Raw genomic sequence first — 21,685 nt, 5'->3', positions numbered from 1 at the left:
TGCAGATTTAGATGAAAATAGCATTAATCAGTAAACAAACAGAGCCATGGCACCTCAAAATTTAAAACCCTATGCAACCCTTCCTAATTCAATATCTTTGTACTCAAGAAGAGATCAGAAGTATCCACCGGATCAAATAGCACTTGAAGCCAGATGTAAGTGCCATTTACAAATAAAGCCGAGATTGCACTGGCACCAGCCTTCTCTTCTATCATTCGACAAAAAATATGGATGTTATTTACGCAATTATAAAGAAGTGGATCTTTGTTCCATAAACATCGATAATTCGTGAAATTTAGAACCAACGTTGACGCAAAACGAATCTCTTTCATTTCATTGCTCATAATAGAGACATCTTCCTACGACACAATTGGGCATCTTGGTCCATGAATGTTGTCAAGCTGATATATTTTCTCAAGCATCCGATGGTGTTATGTTACCACATGATTCACAATTAAAGGTCCACATACCAGATAATCAGGTGAAGGTATTCTCAGATCAATGAAGAAAATATCAGAAGAATCCCCTCATGGTTTCACCTTCATAGAGAAAACAAAACAAACCTTACCTTCTTTTTTTTTGATAAATAAACAAATTGTATTGATCAATAGCAAAGCCAGTATTACAACACTAACGCCCTAACTAGGTAGGCACATTAGAGATAAGAAAATCATGCATGGTCATGCCATTAAAATCCACAGCAATGGCCCAGCTACAAAGTGTTCTAAAAAATAACAGTTTAAGCTCCTCCACTGATCTTTCTTGATCCTCAAAGGTCCTCTCATTTCGCTCCTGCCATATGCACCACATAATGCATAGAGGGATCATCTTCCACATATCTTTGATTGGTTTTCTGCCCCTTATATTTTGACCAGCTGGCCAGCGCCGCCTCCACTGTTTTAGGCATCACCCAAGCCATATCCAGTCGCGATAATACCTCATTCCAGAGTACCCTTACCGTATCACAGTGTAAAAGGAGATGGTCTACCGACTCTCCCCCTCTTCTGCACATGCAACACCAGTCAGCAATAATGATCCTCCTTTTCCTCAAGTTATCTGTAGTGAGTATCTTCCCCAGGGAAGCAGTCCAAACAAAGAATGATACTTTTGGAGGAGCCTTATTTCTCCAGATTTTTCTCCAGGGACATATGGAAGTGGGCACATTGGTGAGGGCCTTATAGAAAGATCGAACTGAAAAATTACCTTTGTCTGTTAGAGTCCACCACAACACATCCTCTTGCTGGCTACTTGGTCTTATAGAGTATAAGAGGCTATAAAATTCTGCGAAGATGCTTAATTCCCAATCTTGTGCAGCCCTACTAAAATTAATATCCCAAAGTATCTGACCCCCCTCTAACTCCATAACATCTGCCACTGAAGCTTCCTTATCTCTGGCCAACTGGAACAAGGGAGGGAACATTTCTTTCAAAGCCCTACTGGCACACCATACATCGCTCCAGAATTTGATCCTTGATCCCGTGCCCATACAAAGCTTAACATGCCGGTTAAAGACTCCCCATCCTCTTCTTATATGTTTCCATAACCCCACTCCATAGGCTCCCCTAACTTCTCTAGTACACCACTCCCCCCATAGGCCACCATACTTCTTCTCAACCACCAATTTCCATAGAGAGTCATGTTCCTCGGCAAATCTCCACATCCATTTGCCTAGTAGCGCACGATTGAAAGTCCTTAGGTTTCGAACCCCTAAGCCTCCCCCTGATAACGGACGACACACCTGCTCCCACTTAACTAAGTGGAACTTGAACTCCTCCCCCAAGGCCCCCCATAAGAAATCACGTTGAAGTTTCTCAATACGTACCGCCACACTTGCTGGAATTGGGAAAAGAGATAGGAAATAAGTAGGTAAGTTAGAGAGTGTGCTCTTTATCAATGTAATCCTTCCACCTTTTGACAAGTATAACCTCTTCCACCCCGCCAATCTCCGTTCTATTTTTTCGATTACTGAATCCCAGACCGCAATCGTCCTCGAGGCACTCCCTAAAGGAAGTCCCAAGTAAGTCATAGGGAAGGAAGATACCTTACATCCCATTGTTCTCGCTAGGTGGCGGATATTAGAGACTTCCCCAATCGGCACCAACTCTGATTTTTCCAAATTCACCTTTAGCCCAGAGACGGCCTCGAAGCAGAATAATACAGTCTTTAACACTTGCATCTGATTTTGTTCTGCTTCACACAGAATGAGTGTATCATCTGCAAACAGTAGATGAGAAATGATAATTGTATCCCTGTTCAGATTACCGATCTGTACTATTCTTAAGTTTACAACACAAGTTATGCAACTAGTACCATGAAAAGACGTCACATTTCATTTCTTGTGGCTATGTCGCTACAAAATTACTCAATTAACAATTAAGCATGATAAGAATACCGAAGATTTCACTGGCTACATGAGAATAGAAATCACATGGATGTCAACATACGTTAAAAGAAGAAACGTTCTGAAATTAGGCTCCACAGAGAAATCATGTTCCTAAACTACAATTGTTTTGCAATCAGCATCCTAACTTGAGATCAACTTGCAACGTCAGCGCAGGCATCCAAATCAAGGGTCAAAACCAAGATATTAGTGGGGTGGGGTGGGGTGGATATTAAAAATAACTGTGCACTTATCTCTTAACTTTGATAGATCGATAAATTACTTGTCCACTAGTCAATTAATTTTGACACTAATTTGAACAGCAGGGTTGACGTTGTAAGTTGATCTCCAAGTGGTGTTGATAGCAAAAAATTAAAGGTCAGGCAGGACACTACAAAGGAACCTATAATTTAGGGAGGACAGCCAGAGTTTACTCAAGATATAATCTATTTCCAATGATTCTTCTCCTATTAATTGGTCAGCTTATTATAAAAATAATAATAATTTGTCAATCAATGAAAGGATTTCTCAAAGAAAGTTTAATATAGAAGGAAAGTAAGAACTTTTTGTTTGAGAAGAAAACCTTATCTGCATGGTTGAATCTTCCAGCCTGGACTGTATGCAAAGTTTTTATGAGAGTTGGCAGCTAGTTAGGCTTCTTGCCCATGTCTGCAATCTCTTGACATTACTGCCAGTAGGAAGTTAGGAACTATCAGCACCACAGAAAAATCTATCTTTAAGCCTAAAAAATAAAAAAACCATCTTCACCATATCAGAAAAAGGTGAAGAAGAACATTTCTCAGAAAATCTCGTCCACAATTCTCTTCTTAGAGCATGATAATAGCTTAATAACTCAAAAATATAGTTAATTATTATAATAGAAGTTCAAAGGAGCGCCCAAACCTCATGAATTTCAACTTCTCTAGTATTCTACGCAATTTGATGAAAGTGAAGAGTTGCCAACCAAAGTCTAAGAACCAACAAATTTTAAATTACAAGAACCACCAGCTGCCATCGGTTTTAAACAAGAAAACTGGCCTCTTTGCTAGGAGTGCATACTAATGTAACATAACCACAAAATCTGGGTTGGGGGGGACAGACCAAAATTCATGATCCCATTGCATCACAAAGTAAATTAATTACTTCTAAAAATATTCCTCAAAAATTAATGAAATAGCTTCTATTCAACACATACAATATAGCAGGGGGACAAAATGATTTAGATTAAATAATACAGTGTTATTTTTCATGTTTCAAATGATATCAAAGCAACTTTAAGACAAAAAATTGATGGTCAAAACCCCTAGGGGTTGGCTCAAGTGGTAAAGGCCTTGGACTTGGAGGTATGCTCCCCCCAGGTTGAAGGTTCAAATTCCCTTGGGCGCAAACAATCTCTAGTGGCCATTGGACTAGGGTATTTTCCCCTTGAATTACCCGATGTGCACTTGTGGAAAACTCCTTGCTGAGGGCATGTGCACCTCCGGGATTAATCGGGATGTTTCTGAACACTCGCTGCCAATAAGTAAAAAGATTAATGGTCGGAAATTTTTGAGATGTTAGTGATATAGGACAATAGCACTTGGAAGGAACTTTGAAGGAGCAGCCAAAAAGAAAGAGAAGGAATAAGAAGCCATAGCAAAAGAGAAAATAATAGAGGGGAAAAAGAGAGGAGTGGGATGAAATCACTTTCTCACATTTTTACTTCATTCAAAACCTGAATGTAGTGGAGTGCAGAGGAGACTAGAACTGGGCAACAGGCCTTCACATCTGGCCCACTTGGCCCCTGCTTGGGGTGAGCAAGGACACTCGCCTGCCATGTGCATCCGCTTGCACTCTAGGAGGTGCTTGGGGACGGGGCTCAAGCTGGACCCAAGCTTGCCCGTGTTTTCACCTACTGTCTGGCCCTATATATATATATATATTTGATAAGTAAGAGATATATATTATTGATATGAATTAAATAGACATAGTCCGTGTACATAGGAAGTATAAAGAGCCCTATATATATATATATTTAAAAAATAATTTTTTTAATAAAATGACGTCTTTTTATTTTAAAACACTCACCCCCTCATCTCTCTCTCTCTCTCTCTCTCTCTCTCTCTCTCTCTCTCTCGCCTTGTCCCCGGTCTCTCAGACTCTCTCCCTCTAGCTGTTGCCCCCAACCCCAGGTCTCTGGCACCCCTAGAGGAGACTTAAATAAACTCCTAAAGAGATAGATTAGAGATAAAACTTCTAAGAATTTCAAGTCTAACTTGACTCTTAACTTAGCCCAGTCCTAATTGGACTCTAACAAGCACATTTCTTGAATTACTCTTAAAATAAAAGATAAACAAAATAACATCCTAAATAAACTAAAATTCAACTCACTCATCCAATTATCCCGCATCATTCTCTCTTTCTTCGAAAAATTAAATCTAGAGCTTTTAAATCCCAAAAGGTTGAAAAATACCCATGGGGTCACTCCTTGGAGCAAAACACTGGACTGGGACCATGAAATGGACATGGGCTTGCATCTCTATTGCTTCGGACCTCCAAAAAACTGGTCTCACACTTGTTATTGGGCTTCAATGAAAGCCCACAAAAATGATGCCAAAGATAAATACAAATCACATGAATGCTAGCACCTTGAACTTTTTTTTTCTTTTTCCTTTTGTTCCAATTAGACCTACTAATAAAAAATCAAGGCTTCTTCATTGATTTTTTTTTTTTTGGCACATGCCCTTGGCAAAAAGTTTTCCACAAGTGCACCTTGGGTAATTCAATGGGAAGTTCCCCCAGTCTGATGGCCCCTAGAAATTGTTTGCAGCCAAGAGGATTTGAACCTTAGATATGCAGGGAGCATACCACTAAGACCAAGACCTTTACCACTTGGGCCAATCCCTAGGGGTTAAGGCTTCTTCACTGAATTCAACCTGAAATTCTCTCTTTCTCAACGAAAGCTTTCTCTGTCTCTAAATATAAGTTTTCTTTGCACAAATATTAGCACAGGAGAGAACTTGTAGGTGGCACGACATAAGGGATGTTCATCATGGATTGGCTGCCATGGTGGCGTCTGGACAGTGGGCTAACAATGGAGAAAGCTGGCTGGGATGATGGTACCTGGTACTAATGGTGGTGGCTGTTTTGGTTAAGTTTGTTTCGATTTGTATTGAAGAGTGATTTACGAGTTGAAGGTTCCAAAGTTTGGGGGGATAGTGAGTAGCCTGGTTTGGGTGTTGAGATGTTTTGTCCTTTCAGATTTTGGATTGCCAATTGGGTTGAAACTTGACAGGATGTGTTGTGACTCTGTTTGGGATCCTTTTTTTTTGGGGGCTGGGAAATGAGATATTGGGTGTGGGGGCTTTTAGGCCCCAAAAAGAGGCACCGGGGCCTTCAATGGGGGTGGGGTGGCAGTGTATGGGTTACAATAATTGGTTATTTTTGGGTCATTGGGTGTGGCTGTGGTGTTGAGGAAATCCTTTGTGTATGAGGAAGTCTATTAATGCAACTGGCCTTGAGATCTCATGGTGCTCAGATGCCAAACTGATGGAGGTTAATAACACTTGGAAGAAATCTCAAAGGAGCAGAGAAGCCAAAGATTGAGAGAAAAGCAACTTGGGAAAAGATAGTGTCATGGTGATAAAGAATTTAACAACTGGAAGAGAAAAGAAATAAATAGGGAATTTGGGATTAAATGAAAAGAAGTAAAACGTTAAGTTTTGTGTAAGAGAGTTTGACGTAGTGTTGCGTTTTACGTTTTGATTGTTGTGTTTTGGAATAAGTAAAACGGTGTGTTAGAAAAGGGTCTAATTTAGTGTTGCGTTTCATGTTTTGAATAGCTGCATTTTATTTTTATTTTTTTGTAGATTGTCTGACATAAAGGGAAGAAGAGTCGTGCAAGAGGATCATCAGTAAATACTAAGACGAATTGTGTAACTGGAGGTTGAGAGTTCCTCGAAAACTCTTTCCAAGAATAAAGAGTGGTTCTTGGGTTTTCTTGAATTTCTGTCTTGATTTTTCCAGTATTTGTATCTGTAGTCTGTGTGAAGAGTGGCTCATCCCTTACAATTGGTATTAGAGAGGATTGATCCTTTGATAGCAGAAGGTACACGTGCAGCAACTCTGAAACATGAAGGGGTTCACAAACAACTGGAAGATCATCAGCAGGCCATTTATGGCATTACTGAGAGGTTAGACTAGTTAACTGATATTCTTCGATCACTAGTAGAAAGTAGACATTGTGATTCTATTGAGGTAGGAATAAATGAACCCAGGGGGGGTATGAAGAGAGGAATCTTGTGCCTAGGAGAGTTCGGTTGGATTTTCACCATTTTGAGGGAACAATCCAACTGGGTCGATTTTCAAAGCCATCAAGTACTTTGAGTTTCATCAGACTCCCCCTAGTCAGAAACTTTCATTAGCTTCTTACCATATGGAATGTGAGACCTATATGGCATCAAGATGCTTTGGATGGGGGGTCAATTCAATAGTCGGGAGTCCTTTGTGAAATGTTTACAAGTTAGATTTGGGCCAATAACTTATGATGACCCAATGGAGGCATTGACATGTATGAAGCAAACTTCATTGGTAGCTTCTTATACGGCTCAGTTTGAGGTGCCATTGAATAGGCTTAGAGCCTGTTTGGAATTGAGTTTGAAAGTTTAAAAAGTACTTTTAATTATTTAAAAGCTCTTTTAAAGAAAAAATGATATGTTTGGTAAATTTATAAATAGTGCTTTAATCACCTAAAAAAGCTAAAAATCTACTTTTTAAAAGAACACCAAATTGAAACTTTTATCCAAAAGCTTCTGCAGATAACTGTATATTTTTAAAAAATTAATATAACTAACTTTAAAAGTACTTTAGAGACATGGTTACAAAATAGTAAATGACTTTTTAATAGGAGAGCTTGTTATTTAAGTTAAAAGCTATAAACCCTAAAGTTATAAGCTATATTTTTCACCGCAATCCCAAACATGCACTTAAAGGGCTATCAGAAATGCTTTCTTAAGTGGATTGAAGGATAAGATTCGTTTGCCAGTGAGAATACTCAATCCTATCAATCTCAGTGCTGCTTTTGGATTGACTAAAATCCAAGAAGATTATGTGTTGACATCAATAAGGTCTGGGAGGCAAGTTGGAAGTAATGTGGAGAAGGGGTCTTTTAAACCAAGTTCTGAAGTTACTAGATGACAGAAGAGTATTGTTCCAATTAAAAAGGTTTTTTCTTCACAGAAGGATGAAAAGAGGAAAAAAGGCATTTGTTACCATTGTGATGAAAAATGGAATCCACCCCATATTTGCAAGAATCCTAAAGTGTATTTCTAGCACCTTGAGGATTCTGTGGAAGGTGAAGAACAACAGGATGACTATGTGGAGACTCTGCATAATTGTAATGAAGATCAGAAACATGCTGGGGAAGATTTAGAGATTTTGATTAATGCCATATCTGGTTTTCCTAGTAACAATGCAATGAGATTACTTGGGAAAATTGGATCTTTTACATTGGAGATCTTGGTTGATTCAGGAAGTATTCACAACTTCCTGGATCCTTTGGTGGTGGAAGCAACTAAACTGAGAATTCAGAAGGATTCTAGTTTGTAGGTGAAAGTGGCCAATGGTGATAAGATTTTGAGTCAAGGCAGATTTGAAGAAGCAGTTAGAATACAAGGAACTAAGTTCTTGACTCCTTTCCATGTATTGACCCTTGGGGGGTGTGATGTTGCATTGGGAGTACACTGCTTAAATACTTAAGACTTCACTAATATGACTAAGTAGTTTGTAGTTCAAGAAAATGAGTTGATATTGAAAGGCCTTAACTCTGAGGAGATATTAATAGAAGCAATTGAAAAACAGCTGAAATCCTCCTTTGTGAGGAAACAGGCTTGAAGGAAGTGAGTCAATTGAAGCCTGAAATAGCAGAAGTAATCCAGGAGTTTCAAGGGGTTTTTGAGGAACCCGTGGGATTGCCACCACCAAGATCCTTTGACCATCAGATTTTGCTGAAGGAACTGTTACTATGTTAGTAAGACCTCATAGATACCCACATTACTAAAAAGCTGAGATTGAAAAGATTGTCAAAGACTTGTTGAATAATGAAGTGATAAGGCCAAGCCAAAGCCCATCTTCTTCACCAGTTTTGCTTGTTAAGAAAGCTGATGGAACTTGGAAAATGTGCATAGACTATGGGGCTTTAAATCAAGAGACCATCAAAGACAAATTCTCAATACCTGTCATTGATGAACTACTTGATGAGCTCTTTGGTGCAAAATGTTTTTTTCCAAGCTTGATTTGAGATCAGGCTATCATCAAATTAGGGTGAGGGATCAAGACATTCCCAAGATAGCTTTAAGAACTCACGAGGGCCACTGTGGGTTCTTGATCATGCCATTTGGACTCACAAATGCTCCAACCACATTTCAAGACTTGATGAATGAGGTATTCAAGCCTTATCTCAGGAAATTTGTATTGGTTTTATTTTTATGACATTTTGGTTTATAGCCAAAGTTTTTCTATTCATATCACACATTTAAGGTCTGTATTGACACTCTTAAAACAACATAGTTTGTTTACTAAAATGTCAAAACGTAGATTAGGGGTAAAATAAGTGGATTATTTAGGTCACATTATCTCGGGTGAAGGAGTAGGCGTAGACCTAGCCAAGTTGTCTTCTATGCTAGAGTGGCCTATTCCTAGCACATTGAAATCCTTAACAGGTTTCTTGGGTCTCTAGTTATTATAGGAAGTTTGTGAGCCATTATGGGGCCATGGCAGCCCCATTAACCGAGTTAGTAAAGAAAAATGCATTTGTATGGTCAGATGAAGCTACAACGGCATTTCAAGATTTAAAGAAAGCTGTCACCCAACCTCGTGTTTTGAGGTTGCTAGATTTTTCTAAAGAGTTTACAACCGAATGTAATGCATATGGGAAAGGCAGGGGGTTGTGCTTATGAAGGAGGGCCAGAACATAGCATTTTTAGTAAAGCCTTGAAGAGGGGAAGGCTTTAATGCTATCAACATATGAGAAGGAGCTATTGGCATTAGATTAAGTAGTAGCCAAGTGGAGACCATACTTGCTTGGTCAGACTTTCAAAGTCAAAACTGACCAGCAAGCATTGAAGTATCTTTTAGAGCAAAGAGCAGGCACTAAAGCATAATAGAAGTGGATTGCCAAGTTGATGGGGTACAATTTCAAAATAGAATACAAAAGAGGGAGAGACAATAAAGTAGCTGATGCCTTGTCGAGAAAATGGGAGGAAGAAGAAGCTACAACGAGGGCAGCGATACTTTTAAGTTTGAAAATATGTAGCTGAAAATTGAAGGCTTCGTGGACAGGGTCAGGTAATGGCAGTCTTCATATCAGATACACGGTACCCCTAGCCTCATCTTTGTAGGCAAGCTGAAAGCTCTAAAAAAAGACTTCGAACTTTGAAATACTCAATCTTTGGGTGACATAAGGGAACGCAAGAAAATCAAGTTGGAGGAGATTCAAGAGTTAGAGAAGATACAAGAGGATCGGGTCCTCTCCCCAGAAGAGTTATCCGAAAGACAGAGTTGGTTGCATATTTAGAGAGGGTTATCCTATTAGAGGAGATTTCGTGGCATAAAAAATCAAGAGCATTGTGGTTGACGAAAAGGGATCGAAGCACGAAGTTCTTCCATAGAATTGCTAACTCTCATAGGTGAACCAATACCATTGAGATGTTGAAAATTGATGGTGTGGAATGTATGAAGAGTCGGGTGATTAGAGAGCATTTTGTGGATTTTTTTGAATAGTTGCTTACAGAACAAGAGGGGTGGAGACCGAAGCTTGATGGCCTTGGTTTTGAATCTATTAGGCCGCATGATGTATCTTGGTTGGAGAGGCCTTTTGAGGAGACAGAGATTCATGATGTAGTAAGGAGAATGATCAAAGACAAGGCCCGGTCCTGACGGCTTTTCTATGGGCTTCTTTCAAACATGCTAGGAGGTAGTGAAGGATCCCCAACCTTTAATGAAGGTGTTTTAGGAATTGTTCTCAGCTGGAAAATTTGAGAAAAGCCTTAATGCTACTTTTATTGCAATGATACCTAAGATGGTTGGGGCTTTGAGGGTAAAGGAGTTTCGGCCTATTAGCCTTGTGAATGGGGTATATAAGATAATTTCCACGGTGCTTGCAAATCACCTTGGGGACGTTTTGGGGAAGATTATTATAAAACCCCAAAATGCATTTGTAAGGGATAGACAAATCTTTGATGTGGTCCTCATTGCTAATGAATGCTTGGACAATAGTTTAAAAGATGGCACTATAGGGATCCTTTGTAAGTTAGATATGGAGAAAGCCTATGACCACGTTAACTGCGACGTTTTATTGTACATACTTGGGAGGTGTGGATTTGGGGAGAGATGGAGGTCGTGGATCATATGGTGTATATCAATGTCAAAATTTTCAATGTTGATTAACGGCAACCCAGTTGGTTTTTACAAAAGCACCCGAGGTTTAAGGCAAAGGGACCCATTGTCCCCACTTTGTAATAAAGGCGCTTAGCACAATGATTTCAGCATTGGTTAATAATGGTTTTATGGCTGGCTTCTCGATTGGTGACTTCAATAGGGGTACTATTAATATTTCTCATTTGTTGTTCGTAGATGATACATTAACCTTTTGCAAGGCAAACCAAAATCAACTTCGGGCATTGAAGGCTCTTCTACTATTTTTTGAAGCAGCGTCTAGTTTGAAAGTGAACTTTGACAAATAAGAAATGGTACTAGTTGGAAGGGTCAACACCATAAGGTAATTGGCTAGCACACTAGGATGTAAGGTGGCTTCTCTTCCCATGAACTACCTTGGCCTTCCGTTGGGGGCTGCCTCAAGCGATATTCCAATATGGGACTTGGTGATCGAGAAGATAGAAAGGAGATTGACAGGCTGGAAAAGACTGTATTAGTCAAAAGGTGGCAGGATCACCTTAATTAAGAGTAAGTTGTCTAATTTGCCAACTTATTTCTTGTCTCTATTCCCTATTCCAACAAGTGTGGCATACCAAATTGAGAAACTTCAGCGTGATTCTTGTAGAGTGGAGTGGGAGATGAATTTAAATTCCATCTAGTTGGTTGGTACAAGGTATGCCCCCCAATCTCCTCTAGTGGGTTGGGTATTAGAAATCTAAGAATTTTTAATTGGGTATTACTTGGAAAATGGATGTGGAGATATAATCTAGAATTGGAAGCCCTATGGAAGCCGGTGATTAAGTGCAAATATGAAGGTTTTTTTTTTTTTGTTTTGGTGGTTTTTTTTGGGGGGGGGGGGGGGGTTGGTGTACTTGAGAGGTGAGTGGGGTTCACGAAGTGGACTATGGAAGCATATTAGGCGAGGATGGGGAGTTTTTACTTGAAACACAACATTCATTCTGGGTGAGGGGCTCTAGGATTAAATTCTGAAGCAACTTATGGTGAGGAAATGGTGCTCTAAAGGACCTATTCCCCTCTGTTTATTGGGTTGCATATGAAAAAGAATCTTTAGTTGTTGATCTCATGGTGATATCAGGGGAGCAAGTTCAATAGAACATCAATTTCAGTAGGGCGGCCCAAGATTGGGAAGTGGGTAGCTTTGAGGATTCTTTAGTCTATTGTATTCCACAAAACCGAGCAACTAGCGAGTTAATATGTTGTGGAGGATACCCGCAGGCAAAGGTACATTTTCAGTTTGCTCCTTCTATAAGACTCTTACACACTCGCCGAATGATCAGTTTCCATGGAGAAGGATTTGGCAACATAAGGCGCCTCTCAAAGTGGCCTTTTTCACGTGGACAGATTCCTTGGGTAAGATTTTGACAATAGATAACTTGAGGAAACACATGGTGATCATAGCAGATTGGTCCTACATGTGTTAAGAAATCCAATGAGACTGTGGATCATCTCTTACTACACTGCAAGACTGCTAGAGTATTATGGAATGAAGTGTTCAGCAGGTTAGACTTAGCTTGGGCCATGCTTGCTACGGTGGATGCACTTTTGGCTAGCTAGACAAATTTAAGAGGCATTCGACAAATCAAAGCAGTGTGGAAAATAGTCCCTGTCTGTATTATGTGTATCTATGGCAGAAGCGCAATGCATGAACATTCGAAGACAAGGAGTGCTCATTTGAGGAACTAAGAGTTTTTTTATTTATTAGAACTTTATGTACATGGGCCATAACTATAGATTTTAATGGCCTCGATTTGCACGACTTCCTTGTCTCTATTGATTCCACATAGATAGAGCATACTTTTGTATACCTTCTTGTGTACTTGGGCTATGCCTATCATTATTTAATAAAATTGTTTAATTATAAAAGAAAAAAGAAGCTATTTTGGCCTTAATTTCATTCCCCGCACCAGTTTGGATTGAAGAGTTGAAGCACAGTTATGAGTTGTCCACAGAGATAACTAATATTGTTTCTCAATTGTAGCAAGGTAGTGAGGGGCCTAAAGGGTATACTCTACAACAAGGGTTGCTACTAAAGAAAGGGAGATTGGTGATTGTGCCTTATCCCCTTTTAAAACCAAAGTTCTACAGTTTATTCACTATAATCCCCAAGCAGGCCATCTGGGGTACCAGAAGACTTTGCAGAGAGCAAGAAGGGATTTGTTTTTGGGAAGGAATGCATAGAGACATTAAGCACGTGGTTCAAGAGTGTGAGATTTGTCAGCTAACTAAACATAAGAATAATCACCCAATAGGGTTCTTGTAGCCCTTGCCCATTCTAGATTCACCTTGGGTGGACATCTCAATGGATTTCATTGAGGGTTTGCCAATGTCCAATGGGATGAGTAGTATTTTCAGTGGTGGATAGATTAACCAAATTTGCTCACTTCTTTCCTATGTCTCATCCATACACTACAACCAAAGTGGCTCAGGTTTTCTTTTTGGGTGTCTTTATGCTTCATGGTATCCCAAGAACAATTGTCTCAAACAGAGATCCTGTCTTCAACAATTCCTTTTGGAAGGAATTATTTCAATTACATGGCACTTCATTGGCATTTAGTTCAGCATATCATCCTCAACCTGATCATTAGACTGAGGCATTGAATAAATGCTTGGAGGGCTATTTGAGATGTTATATTGGCACAGACCAAAGGAATGGAGCAACTGGCTACCTATGGAAAAGTGGTGCTATAATACTACTAATTATTCTTGTGTCCATTTGAAGCACTCTTATGGTTATCCTCCTCCTACACTACTTGCTTATATCCCTAGCACCACAGCTAAAGCAGTTGAGCAGCAATTAAAGTCCATAGATCCGATTTTGTCTCTTTTGAAAGAAAACTTGCAGAAGGCCCAGCATAGGATAAAGTTATTTGCTGACAGGAAAAGAATTGAGAGATCATTTGAGGTGGGAGATTGGGTGTTCTTAAGGTTGCAGCCTTACAAACAAAAGGCAGTAGCAATAAGGCACAATTTGAAATTAGCTCCTAGATATTATTGTCCTTTTCAGATAGTTCAAAGGATTGGAGCAGTTGCATATAAGCTGGCATTACCCCTAATTCATAAATCATCCAGTCTTCCATGTGTCCAGTTTGAAGAGGAAACTAGATGATCAGATCTCTCCCTTATCTACTCTAACTCCAGTGGATCCTGAAGGCAATGTACAACCTGAACCTGGGGCTATTTTGGAGGGGAGAATGGTTAAGGTTGGAAACCATGCAGCAACAGAAGGTTTCAGCCCTGTTTGGATGTTGACCTAAGTTGAGTTCTTTATGAATAATTGAGAGTTCAGATGGTGGAGTGAATTTTGTGGGGCCCACTTAATATGTGTTTAGATGCATTTGGATATTAAGATGAGTTTAGATATATTTATGGAAAGTTGAAAAAGGTTAGGGGCCCCGCATGTAAAAAGATGTTGAGTTGAAAAAGGTTGTGGGTCCCACATGTAAAGAGGTTTTGAGTTGAGATGGATTTAATGATTTGAGAGTTGAGTGTTTGAATGTTAGATTTAGCTTAAAATTAGACTAAACTGAGTTGATCTCAGTTCAATCCAAGTTCCAAACGGGCCTTAATCAAGCGGTTGGGAGCACCAGCTGAGGACAGCACATGGGAGTCACTGTGGAAGCTGCGCAGCATCTACCCTCACCTTGTGGGCAAGGTCCTTTGAGGAAGACGGGTGCTGGAAGAGCTTGGTAGTGCATTGGCCTTGAGGACAAGGATTTTAAGGGGGAGAGGTTGTCGTGGTGATAACAAATTTAATGGCTGGAAGAGAAAAGAAAGGGTTAAACGGGGAGTTTGGGATTAAATGAAATAGGGAGTTTGGGCGAAATAAGTAAAACGGTGCATTTTGTGTAAGAGAGTTTGCTGTAGCATTGTGTTTTGTGTTTTGATTATTGCATTTTGGTATAAGTAAAACGGTGCATTAGCAAGGGGTTGGATGTAGTGTTGCGTTTCATGTTTTGAATAACTGCGTTTTATCTTTTCTTTGTAGATTGTCTGGTATAAAAGGAAGAAGAGTTGTGAAAGAGGATCATCAGAAAATACTAAGACGAATTGTGTAACTGAAGGTTGAGAGTTCCTCGAAAACTCTTTCCAAGAATAAAGATTGGTTCTTGGGTTTTCTTGAATTTCTATCTTGATTTTTCCATCGTTTGTATCTATAGTTTGTGTGAAGAGTGGCTCATCCCTTACAGATAGAGACTATGAGGAGGGGAGGGAGAAAATCACTTTCTCACAATTGTAATACATCCAAAATCTGAATCTATTGGAGTTATTACAAAGGAGGATTGAATAGACAAACAGGAGTCTTATCTAATTAGGACTTCAACTTTATATAAACTCCTAGAGAGATATAATTAGATATAAATTTCCTAGGCCTAGCTTGACTCATCCATTCATTCCGCATCATGGAGTGAAGTTTCATGAGAGCCAGGCATTAAGGTGAAGGCTTTATTAGTTTATTGGAGTCAGCAAGCATATTACCTTCAAGCAGAATGAATGCATATTGAGAATGGGAAGAAGAAAGAAGCAAAATCATGTCTAGAAAACATGCTAAGGCTTTACCTTGACCTTGATTGAAAAAAACAACGTAAGGCTTTGTGCCAATAAAAAAAAAAACAAAAAAAGAAATCAAGCTAAGGCTTTATTAGTTTATCCGTGTTAGCAAGCATATTGCTTTCAAACAGAACAAATACGTATAGAGAACGGGGAGAAAAAATAAGCAAAATCATGTGCAGAAATCAAGGTGAAGCTTTATTAGTTTTAGCAAGCATATTAGTTTCAAACAGAAGAAACACACGCTGAGAATGAAAACAAAATGGGGTAAAAAACAAAACAAATATTATGTTCGCAAAATAGGGGTAAGGAATTACAAGATTGATGACGACAGATCTCCAGGAGAAGACGCGCTCTGGCCCTATTGACGGTGTTAAAACACAGGCATATATGTTCTTCAAGATCTTGGAGCAGGTGCAGGAAATTGAGCTTGTTCTTGTGGAGTTGTTTGATTACCTCCATGATCGGATGTTTCTCCCTGCCTCTCTCTAGTCCAAGGCGAATGAGGAATTTGTCATTGTCAACCGCATTGTGCAGACGAACAACGAGGCGATCAATGGTGTCGAGCTCATTGTTTAGAACAAAAGTGCCCTTGAGAGCAGCATCAAGTTGTGCCACATGGGCAACTTCTTTGTGAGGAAAGTTTGAAGCTTGAGGAAGGTATGCGGTGCAGAAGGTTCCGGCAACAAAGGATACAAGGGTGTGAGCGGCTATAGCAACAGCGGAAACAGCGGTCCCAAAGGCGGCGCAAATACAACAAACGGCAGACGAAGCAGTGGCGCCGCGGAGGAGGCGGACTCGAGAGCGGGACTTGCGGAGGCGGCGATCGAGCTGTTGCTTGAGCTGGGAGAAGCAGCGGCGCATGTCATTGAAGTTGTGGGAATGAGGACAAGGGAAAGGATTGTCGAGGCGGTCGAATTCAAGGAAAACGTCGAAGGCGCGATTGCACTGGGATTGGGTGAGGAGGGAAGAGTGGAAGTCGGAGTCAGAGTGAAGAGGAAGGACTTCGAGGAGGGAATGGAGAGGGTCGTAGAAGGAACGTGCACGATAAACGCTATGGAGGAGGAGAAGGCAGAGAACGGTGGATTTCTCGCTGTGTTCGAAATAGGCTTTGACAAGAAGGGTGAGGGTGTTGGTCTTGGCGTGGCGAAGGGCGTCTTCCACGCAATCACGGCTGGGGTGAAGCACCTGTGCCAATAGGAGCTGGTGGTGGGAGTCTTCGTCGCAATTTGTATCAGTGGTGGGTTGAATTCGGGACCATATCTCGTGGTAGGAGTTGGTTTGGATAGTGAGGGTATACTCGCGAGTGAGGTTGACGGTGGGTGAGGGTTGAGCGCTCGAACTGTCCTCGGTCGGATTCCCTGTGGCCAACAGAAATAAAAGATTAAAAATCATATTAGCACCATTACACAAACAGGTTCCGCACAAAAAGAGAAAGCCCCAAAGAGCGACCAAAATAAACAAAATATAAGATATCCCAGGGTTGCCTTGGGAATTAGGAGGAGGAGGAGGAGGTGGTGGCGGTTGTGCCGCCAAGGAAGTCACTGATGACGACGACGACGACGACTTCGACTTCGACTTGAGGGAGAGGCAGTGCAGCATTTTCCTCCTATGTTTTACTTTGGAAAAGGGAATATACCAGTGAAAAGTGGCGTAGAAATAAAGGCACAGTTTGGATCAAACAGAGCTTGCAGAGAAGACGCATGTGTATACCGGGTATGCATATAGATATTAGATGAAGAGAAATGCTACACATCATCCCACACCACACACTTTATATATTAAAATATTATTTTTTATTTATTTTATTTTTTATTTCATTTTATTTTTATTAAACTAATTGAATTATTCTATTTATCATCTATATACTACATATTTATTATAGAAAAAATGAAAAAAAAATTAAAATAAGTGTGGTGTGTGAAGTGTGAGGATGATAAGAAGAATTTTCCTTAGATGAAATTCGAACTTAGACCTTCAAACCTCGGTCCTTTCATTTCTTCCGAGCCCCCACAATACTCATGTCACGTATATGTTCACATTCAGTTCTCATTGTTGGGTCTTCCTTAGAGCATTCACATTAATTTATACATATACATATATAAAATCATATTTTTTAAAGATTCAATTTATCATATAAACAAAATTTTCACATTAACTTATGCAAATTTGAGACAAAATAATAATAAAATATTATCTTTTTTTTTTTTTACTTTTTGTTTAATAGGTTTTGATTTTCAAATATGTAAAATATTTGAGTAAAATATTTTTTAGAGAGTGAATGAGTAAAATATGTAAAGGTAAAATATGTAAAAAGAGAGTATGAGAAGAGAAAAAAAATGAATAAAATATATTTTTGAGAGTAAATAGTAAATCTTCAAACATATAAAGGTACTGTTCATAGCTATACAAATATTTGAATATGCATAATCCAATGTAGATGAATTTAGGCTCATATTATACAAATATAACTTTGCATATGCATACGCATAGACCAATGTGGATGCTCTTATGGGAAAATCACACTCTTCAAATAGGAACACCTGTTCTTGCATTGTGGAATTTAGAAACTGTCATTCAGATTTTACAAGACACGAGAAAACCAAACAAAATTTGTTGTTAGCATTGAAGTAAAGGTATACGTTTAGGGCTGTAAACAAGTCGAACTCGAGCGAGCTTGGGGTGTGCAAGGTCAGCTCGTTCACAACTCGAGTTGAGCCCAAGCTCAACTCGTTTATGAGTCGAGCCAAAGCTAACACTAGAGCTCTGCTCGTTTACATGTAATCAAAACTCAAGCTCAACTCTGTTAATGAGCCAAGTCCAAGCTCGACTCAAGCTCGGCTCGTTTACCTATATTTTATTTATAGAATAATAAATATACAATTAAAATAAATGCATCAGAATAATAACATTTTTTTATGGAGAATAATAGCAACTTAAATTTCAATTTACATCATGAAGCCTTTTAGAGATACCCTTTGCATTATTATATTAAATGACATTTACTTCCTAATAGAAATAGTGAATGAAAAATAACTTTACAACAATAAGAAATGAAACTTAGTACATTAAACTTCAAAACAAAAAATAGGCTCTAAAATTTAAATTAGTGAAGTCCGCAGTCTTCATGAATGTAGCTTAGAACTAGATACATTGTTGTCTTGCTGCCTTCATATACTAATACACTAAAAACTTTGTTAACAGATTTTTAATCCCTTACTCAAGTACTGTTAACTTAGTATACTGTCAAGGGATGTCTAACAAGAATGCAAAACTTAATTTGCAAGAAAAATAAATGGCATACTCTACAGATATTAGATACACCAATACCAAAATCTTATTTCAAACAGGTTATAAAAACAGGTTAAAGCAGGTAGTAGCATTAGAACTAGCATATTGTAATACCACATACAGCTATAAAAAAAGTTACCAAAACAGACAGACAAGTTGATAACAAAATCATATTTCAAACAGGTTGAAGCAAGTTACCAAAACAACATGGCACAAGTCACACAAGAAGAATTGAATCTGCCAACTAGAAGGTAGCTCAACAACAGATTTACACTAAACTGTAATACCACAGGCAGTTACCAAAGAATTTGCCAAAATAGCCAAACAAGCCAGACAGATTGAACCAAGTTACCAAAACAACCAAAAGAGCATTACACAAGTCACATAAGAAGAATCAAGTCTGCCAACCAACAGGCAACAGTCCTGACTCAAATTCATCATCCAAGTGAAACAAAAGCCATACACTAATAAGTTCTCATGCAGTTACAAAAACAAAATCAACATGACACAAGAAGTCATATATAAAGCAGCAGGCTACAGTAGCAATAGGCATGCAAAAGTTCACTAATTTTTGTTAAACAAAATTAGCTTAGTTACCAAACTTATACAAAATCTAAGTTCACCATGACAGAAATCAACAAGTTCCCAAACTTGAACAAAATCACTATGACAACTTGCACACACTAATACAGTAAAAAACATTAATATAATTTTTATTCCCTTGCAAAACTACTCAAGTACTTTTAACTTACTAATATTATCAAGGGATGTTTGCAATGCAAAATTTAATTTGCCATTTAAAGAAATTTAGGAAATCTAGATGGTGAGGAGTTAGAACTTAGAAATTACCTAAACTGTCATGACTCATATCATCCCAAAAAAAAACCAGATAGAACAACCAAATTGTCCAAATATTATAAAGAAAATTGTCCAAATATCATATAGTAAATCATATAGATTAACCAAAATAGACCAGATAAAACTAGAAAACTGCCCAAATGCTCCATAGATTAAACATGCTAAAAAAACAAAATCTGAATCTATATGGGCATATGGCTGTGGCAAGAGAATCTGAGTTTTTGATGAAACATCCTTCTATTGATAAGAAAAAAACAGTAGTTAGTATTGTTGTAAATAAATTAATAATAGTAAGTATAAAATACTAAAATAGCAATAGGTAGTTAAAATAAATAGATTACATTTACAGAATTTGTTGATGATCTTTTAAGCCCATATAATGTTCTAACCCAATCAGACCCACATAACAACATTTGGACAGTTTCAGTTAACAATGAAGCTCAATGCGGATCAATGACTCTGCCTCCTATGCTGAATGCTGATTATGAGCTAACTGTGGTAATTGGTGTAGCCAATATATCTCAGGCCAATTTGGACAAAATTTGAAATTTGAGACTATTTGTTTTACACCAATCTAAGGCATCAAAACTTGCATCTGAACTCTCTTTACAGATATATAAACTCTCTTCTAAATAATTGTCCAGTTCTGATTTACTAGGTTGCAGGGTATCAACACTTCTAACAAAAGATTTAAATAATGACTGGTCACTCTGCATGCTTCTCTCAGTCCCTACACTTGAGGAAGAACCAGATACATTCATTTGAGCATTATCCTGCTCTCTTTGTGCCTCAAGAGTTGAATTGTATTCATGAACATACTCATCATATAACTCATGCAATACTTGAGAGACATGATCAATATTCTTAGCAGCATCCGGCTCTTGATAAATTACATGAAAACAAAACTGAATCAGGACCATTTTAAATCTAGGGTCTAACATTGCAGCGATTGACATCAATAGATTACACTATCCCCAATATTTGTCAAACTCAGCACTCATTTTCCTTGCTATTGATTTCATGTACTCATTTTCATTTCTACTCTTTTTATCTAAGATGTCCTTCATTCTCCAAACTTCAGAAAGAAATAAGATTACTGTTGAGTAATCACTTCCGGATACAATATTTGTGACTTAATTGAAAATAGCTAGTAGTTGACAAACATTTTTAACTTGCCCCTCACTCTTCAACTGTTGGAACTCATTCAAAATATCTATCTCTATCACCATATCTAGGAAAAATTCTTTGAACTGAATTGTAGCATCCAATATTAAATAAGTGTTGTTTCATCTTGTAGGCAGATCTAAAATCAGTTTCTTTGAGGGCAATTGCAATTATTTTGCAATTTCACTAAACTGTTTTAACCTGCTCTTTGATGCTACCAGATATTTTATACCATCTCTAACACAATCAACAATATCCCTAATCTCCCCAAGTCTATATTGTACAAGTAAATTTGTTATATGCGCACAACAACACAATGTACATGAAACAGTTTCCCACCTACAGACAATGTTTTCTTCAATCTAAAATCATCTTTCAAGATCTGAATGGCAACATCATTAGAATTAGCATTGTTAACAGTAATGGAACTAATTTTATTCTCAATTCTCCAATTTTGGAAACACTTTTCTAAAGCATCAGCAATAAGAAGGCCAGTATGTGGAGGTGGCACATTACAAAAGTTCAACACACGTCTCTGAAGATGCCAATCAGTATCTATAAAATGACATGTCACTACCATATATAAAAGTTTTTTACAAGAAGTCCACATGTCAGTTGTGATATGAACTTTATTAAGATATTTAAGCAAAGCCCTTAACTTTTTCGTTTCATTCTCATGAGTTCTCATGCATTCTTTCTTTGTAGTAGCCCGAGACATTTTTTTTCAATATGAAGTGTTTGCACTTATGAATTTATTAAATACCACATCCTCCATTAAAGAAAATGGATATTCACGATAAAGTATCATATGAGAGGCAATCTCTCAGACCCTACTACGATCATAGGTAAAGTTTGAGATAGTAACACAACCATCTGCTTCCTTAGACTCAACTACTAAGACTTTTTGTTTTTTCTTAGACCCCATGTATGGCAAATAGGTAAGTAAGTGCATAAGTAGTGTAGTAATAGAACTTGATCGAGAAGCTTTGAACAATGTTTTACACCACTTAA

At 38.4% G+C, this 21,685-nt stretch overlaps 1 protein-coding gene across 6 annotated transcripts; it reads right to left on the bottom strand.

Moving 5' to 3' along the window:
- Window positions 1–18: 18 nt before the first annotated feature.
- Window positions 19–17,069, bottom strand: LOC122302215. Of its 6 annotated transcripts, XR_006240407.1 has the most exons (4): window positions 15,679–17,069; window positions 4,075–4,284; window positions 3,815–3,892; window positions 2,964–3,068 (listed from the first exon to the last, which is right to left on the bottom strand). XR_006240407.1 is itself a non-coding variant. In XM_043113354.1 (3 exons), exons 1-3 carry the CDS (start codon window positions 16,961–16,963, stop codon window positions 782–784), a joined length of 2,592 nt encoding a protein of 863 aa, XP_042969288.1. In that variant the 5' UTR covers window positions 16,964–17,065; the 3' UTR covers window positions 545–781. The 6 variants fall into 6 exon arrangements, 2 of the variants coding, with proteins under 2 accessions (XP_042969288.1, XP_042969287.1); XR_006240405.1 differs by lacking the exons at window positions 3,815–3,892; window positions 4,075–4,284 and adding an exon at window positions 19–539; XM_043113354.1 differs by lacking the exons at window positions 2,964–3,068; window positions 3,815–3,892; window positions 4,075–4,284 and adding an exon at window positions 545–2,214 and having other exon boundaries at window positions 15,679–16,722; window positions 16,849–17,065.
- Window positions 17,070–21,685: the final 4,616 nt, after the last annotated feature.

This window comes from Carya illinoinensis, chromosome 3 (genome assembly GCF_018687715.1).
Source record: "Carya illinoinensis cultivar Pawnee chromosome 3, C.illinoinensisPawnee_v1, whole genome shotgun sequence".
Lineage (NCBI taxonomy): Eukaryota > Viridiplantae > Streptophyta > Magnoliopsida > Fagales > Juglandaceae > Carya > Carya illinoinensis.
The sequence above is the reverse complement of the archived record's forward strand: the minus strand, read 5'-3'. Positions and strand labels throughout refer to the sequence as shown.

What these genes read in the sequence shown, in the direction of transcription:
- LOC122302215 (XM_043113353.1), bottom strand. Translation starts at nt 16,963, where the DNA reads ATGCTGCACTGCCTCTCCCTCAAGTCGAAGTCGAAGTCGTCGTCGTCG. An exon ending in GATCTGTCGTCATCAATCTT is followed by an intron (nt 2,215 to 15,678) that starts GTAATTCCTTAC and finishes TACTGTTTGCAG; the next exon opens with ATGATACACTCATTCTGTGT.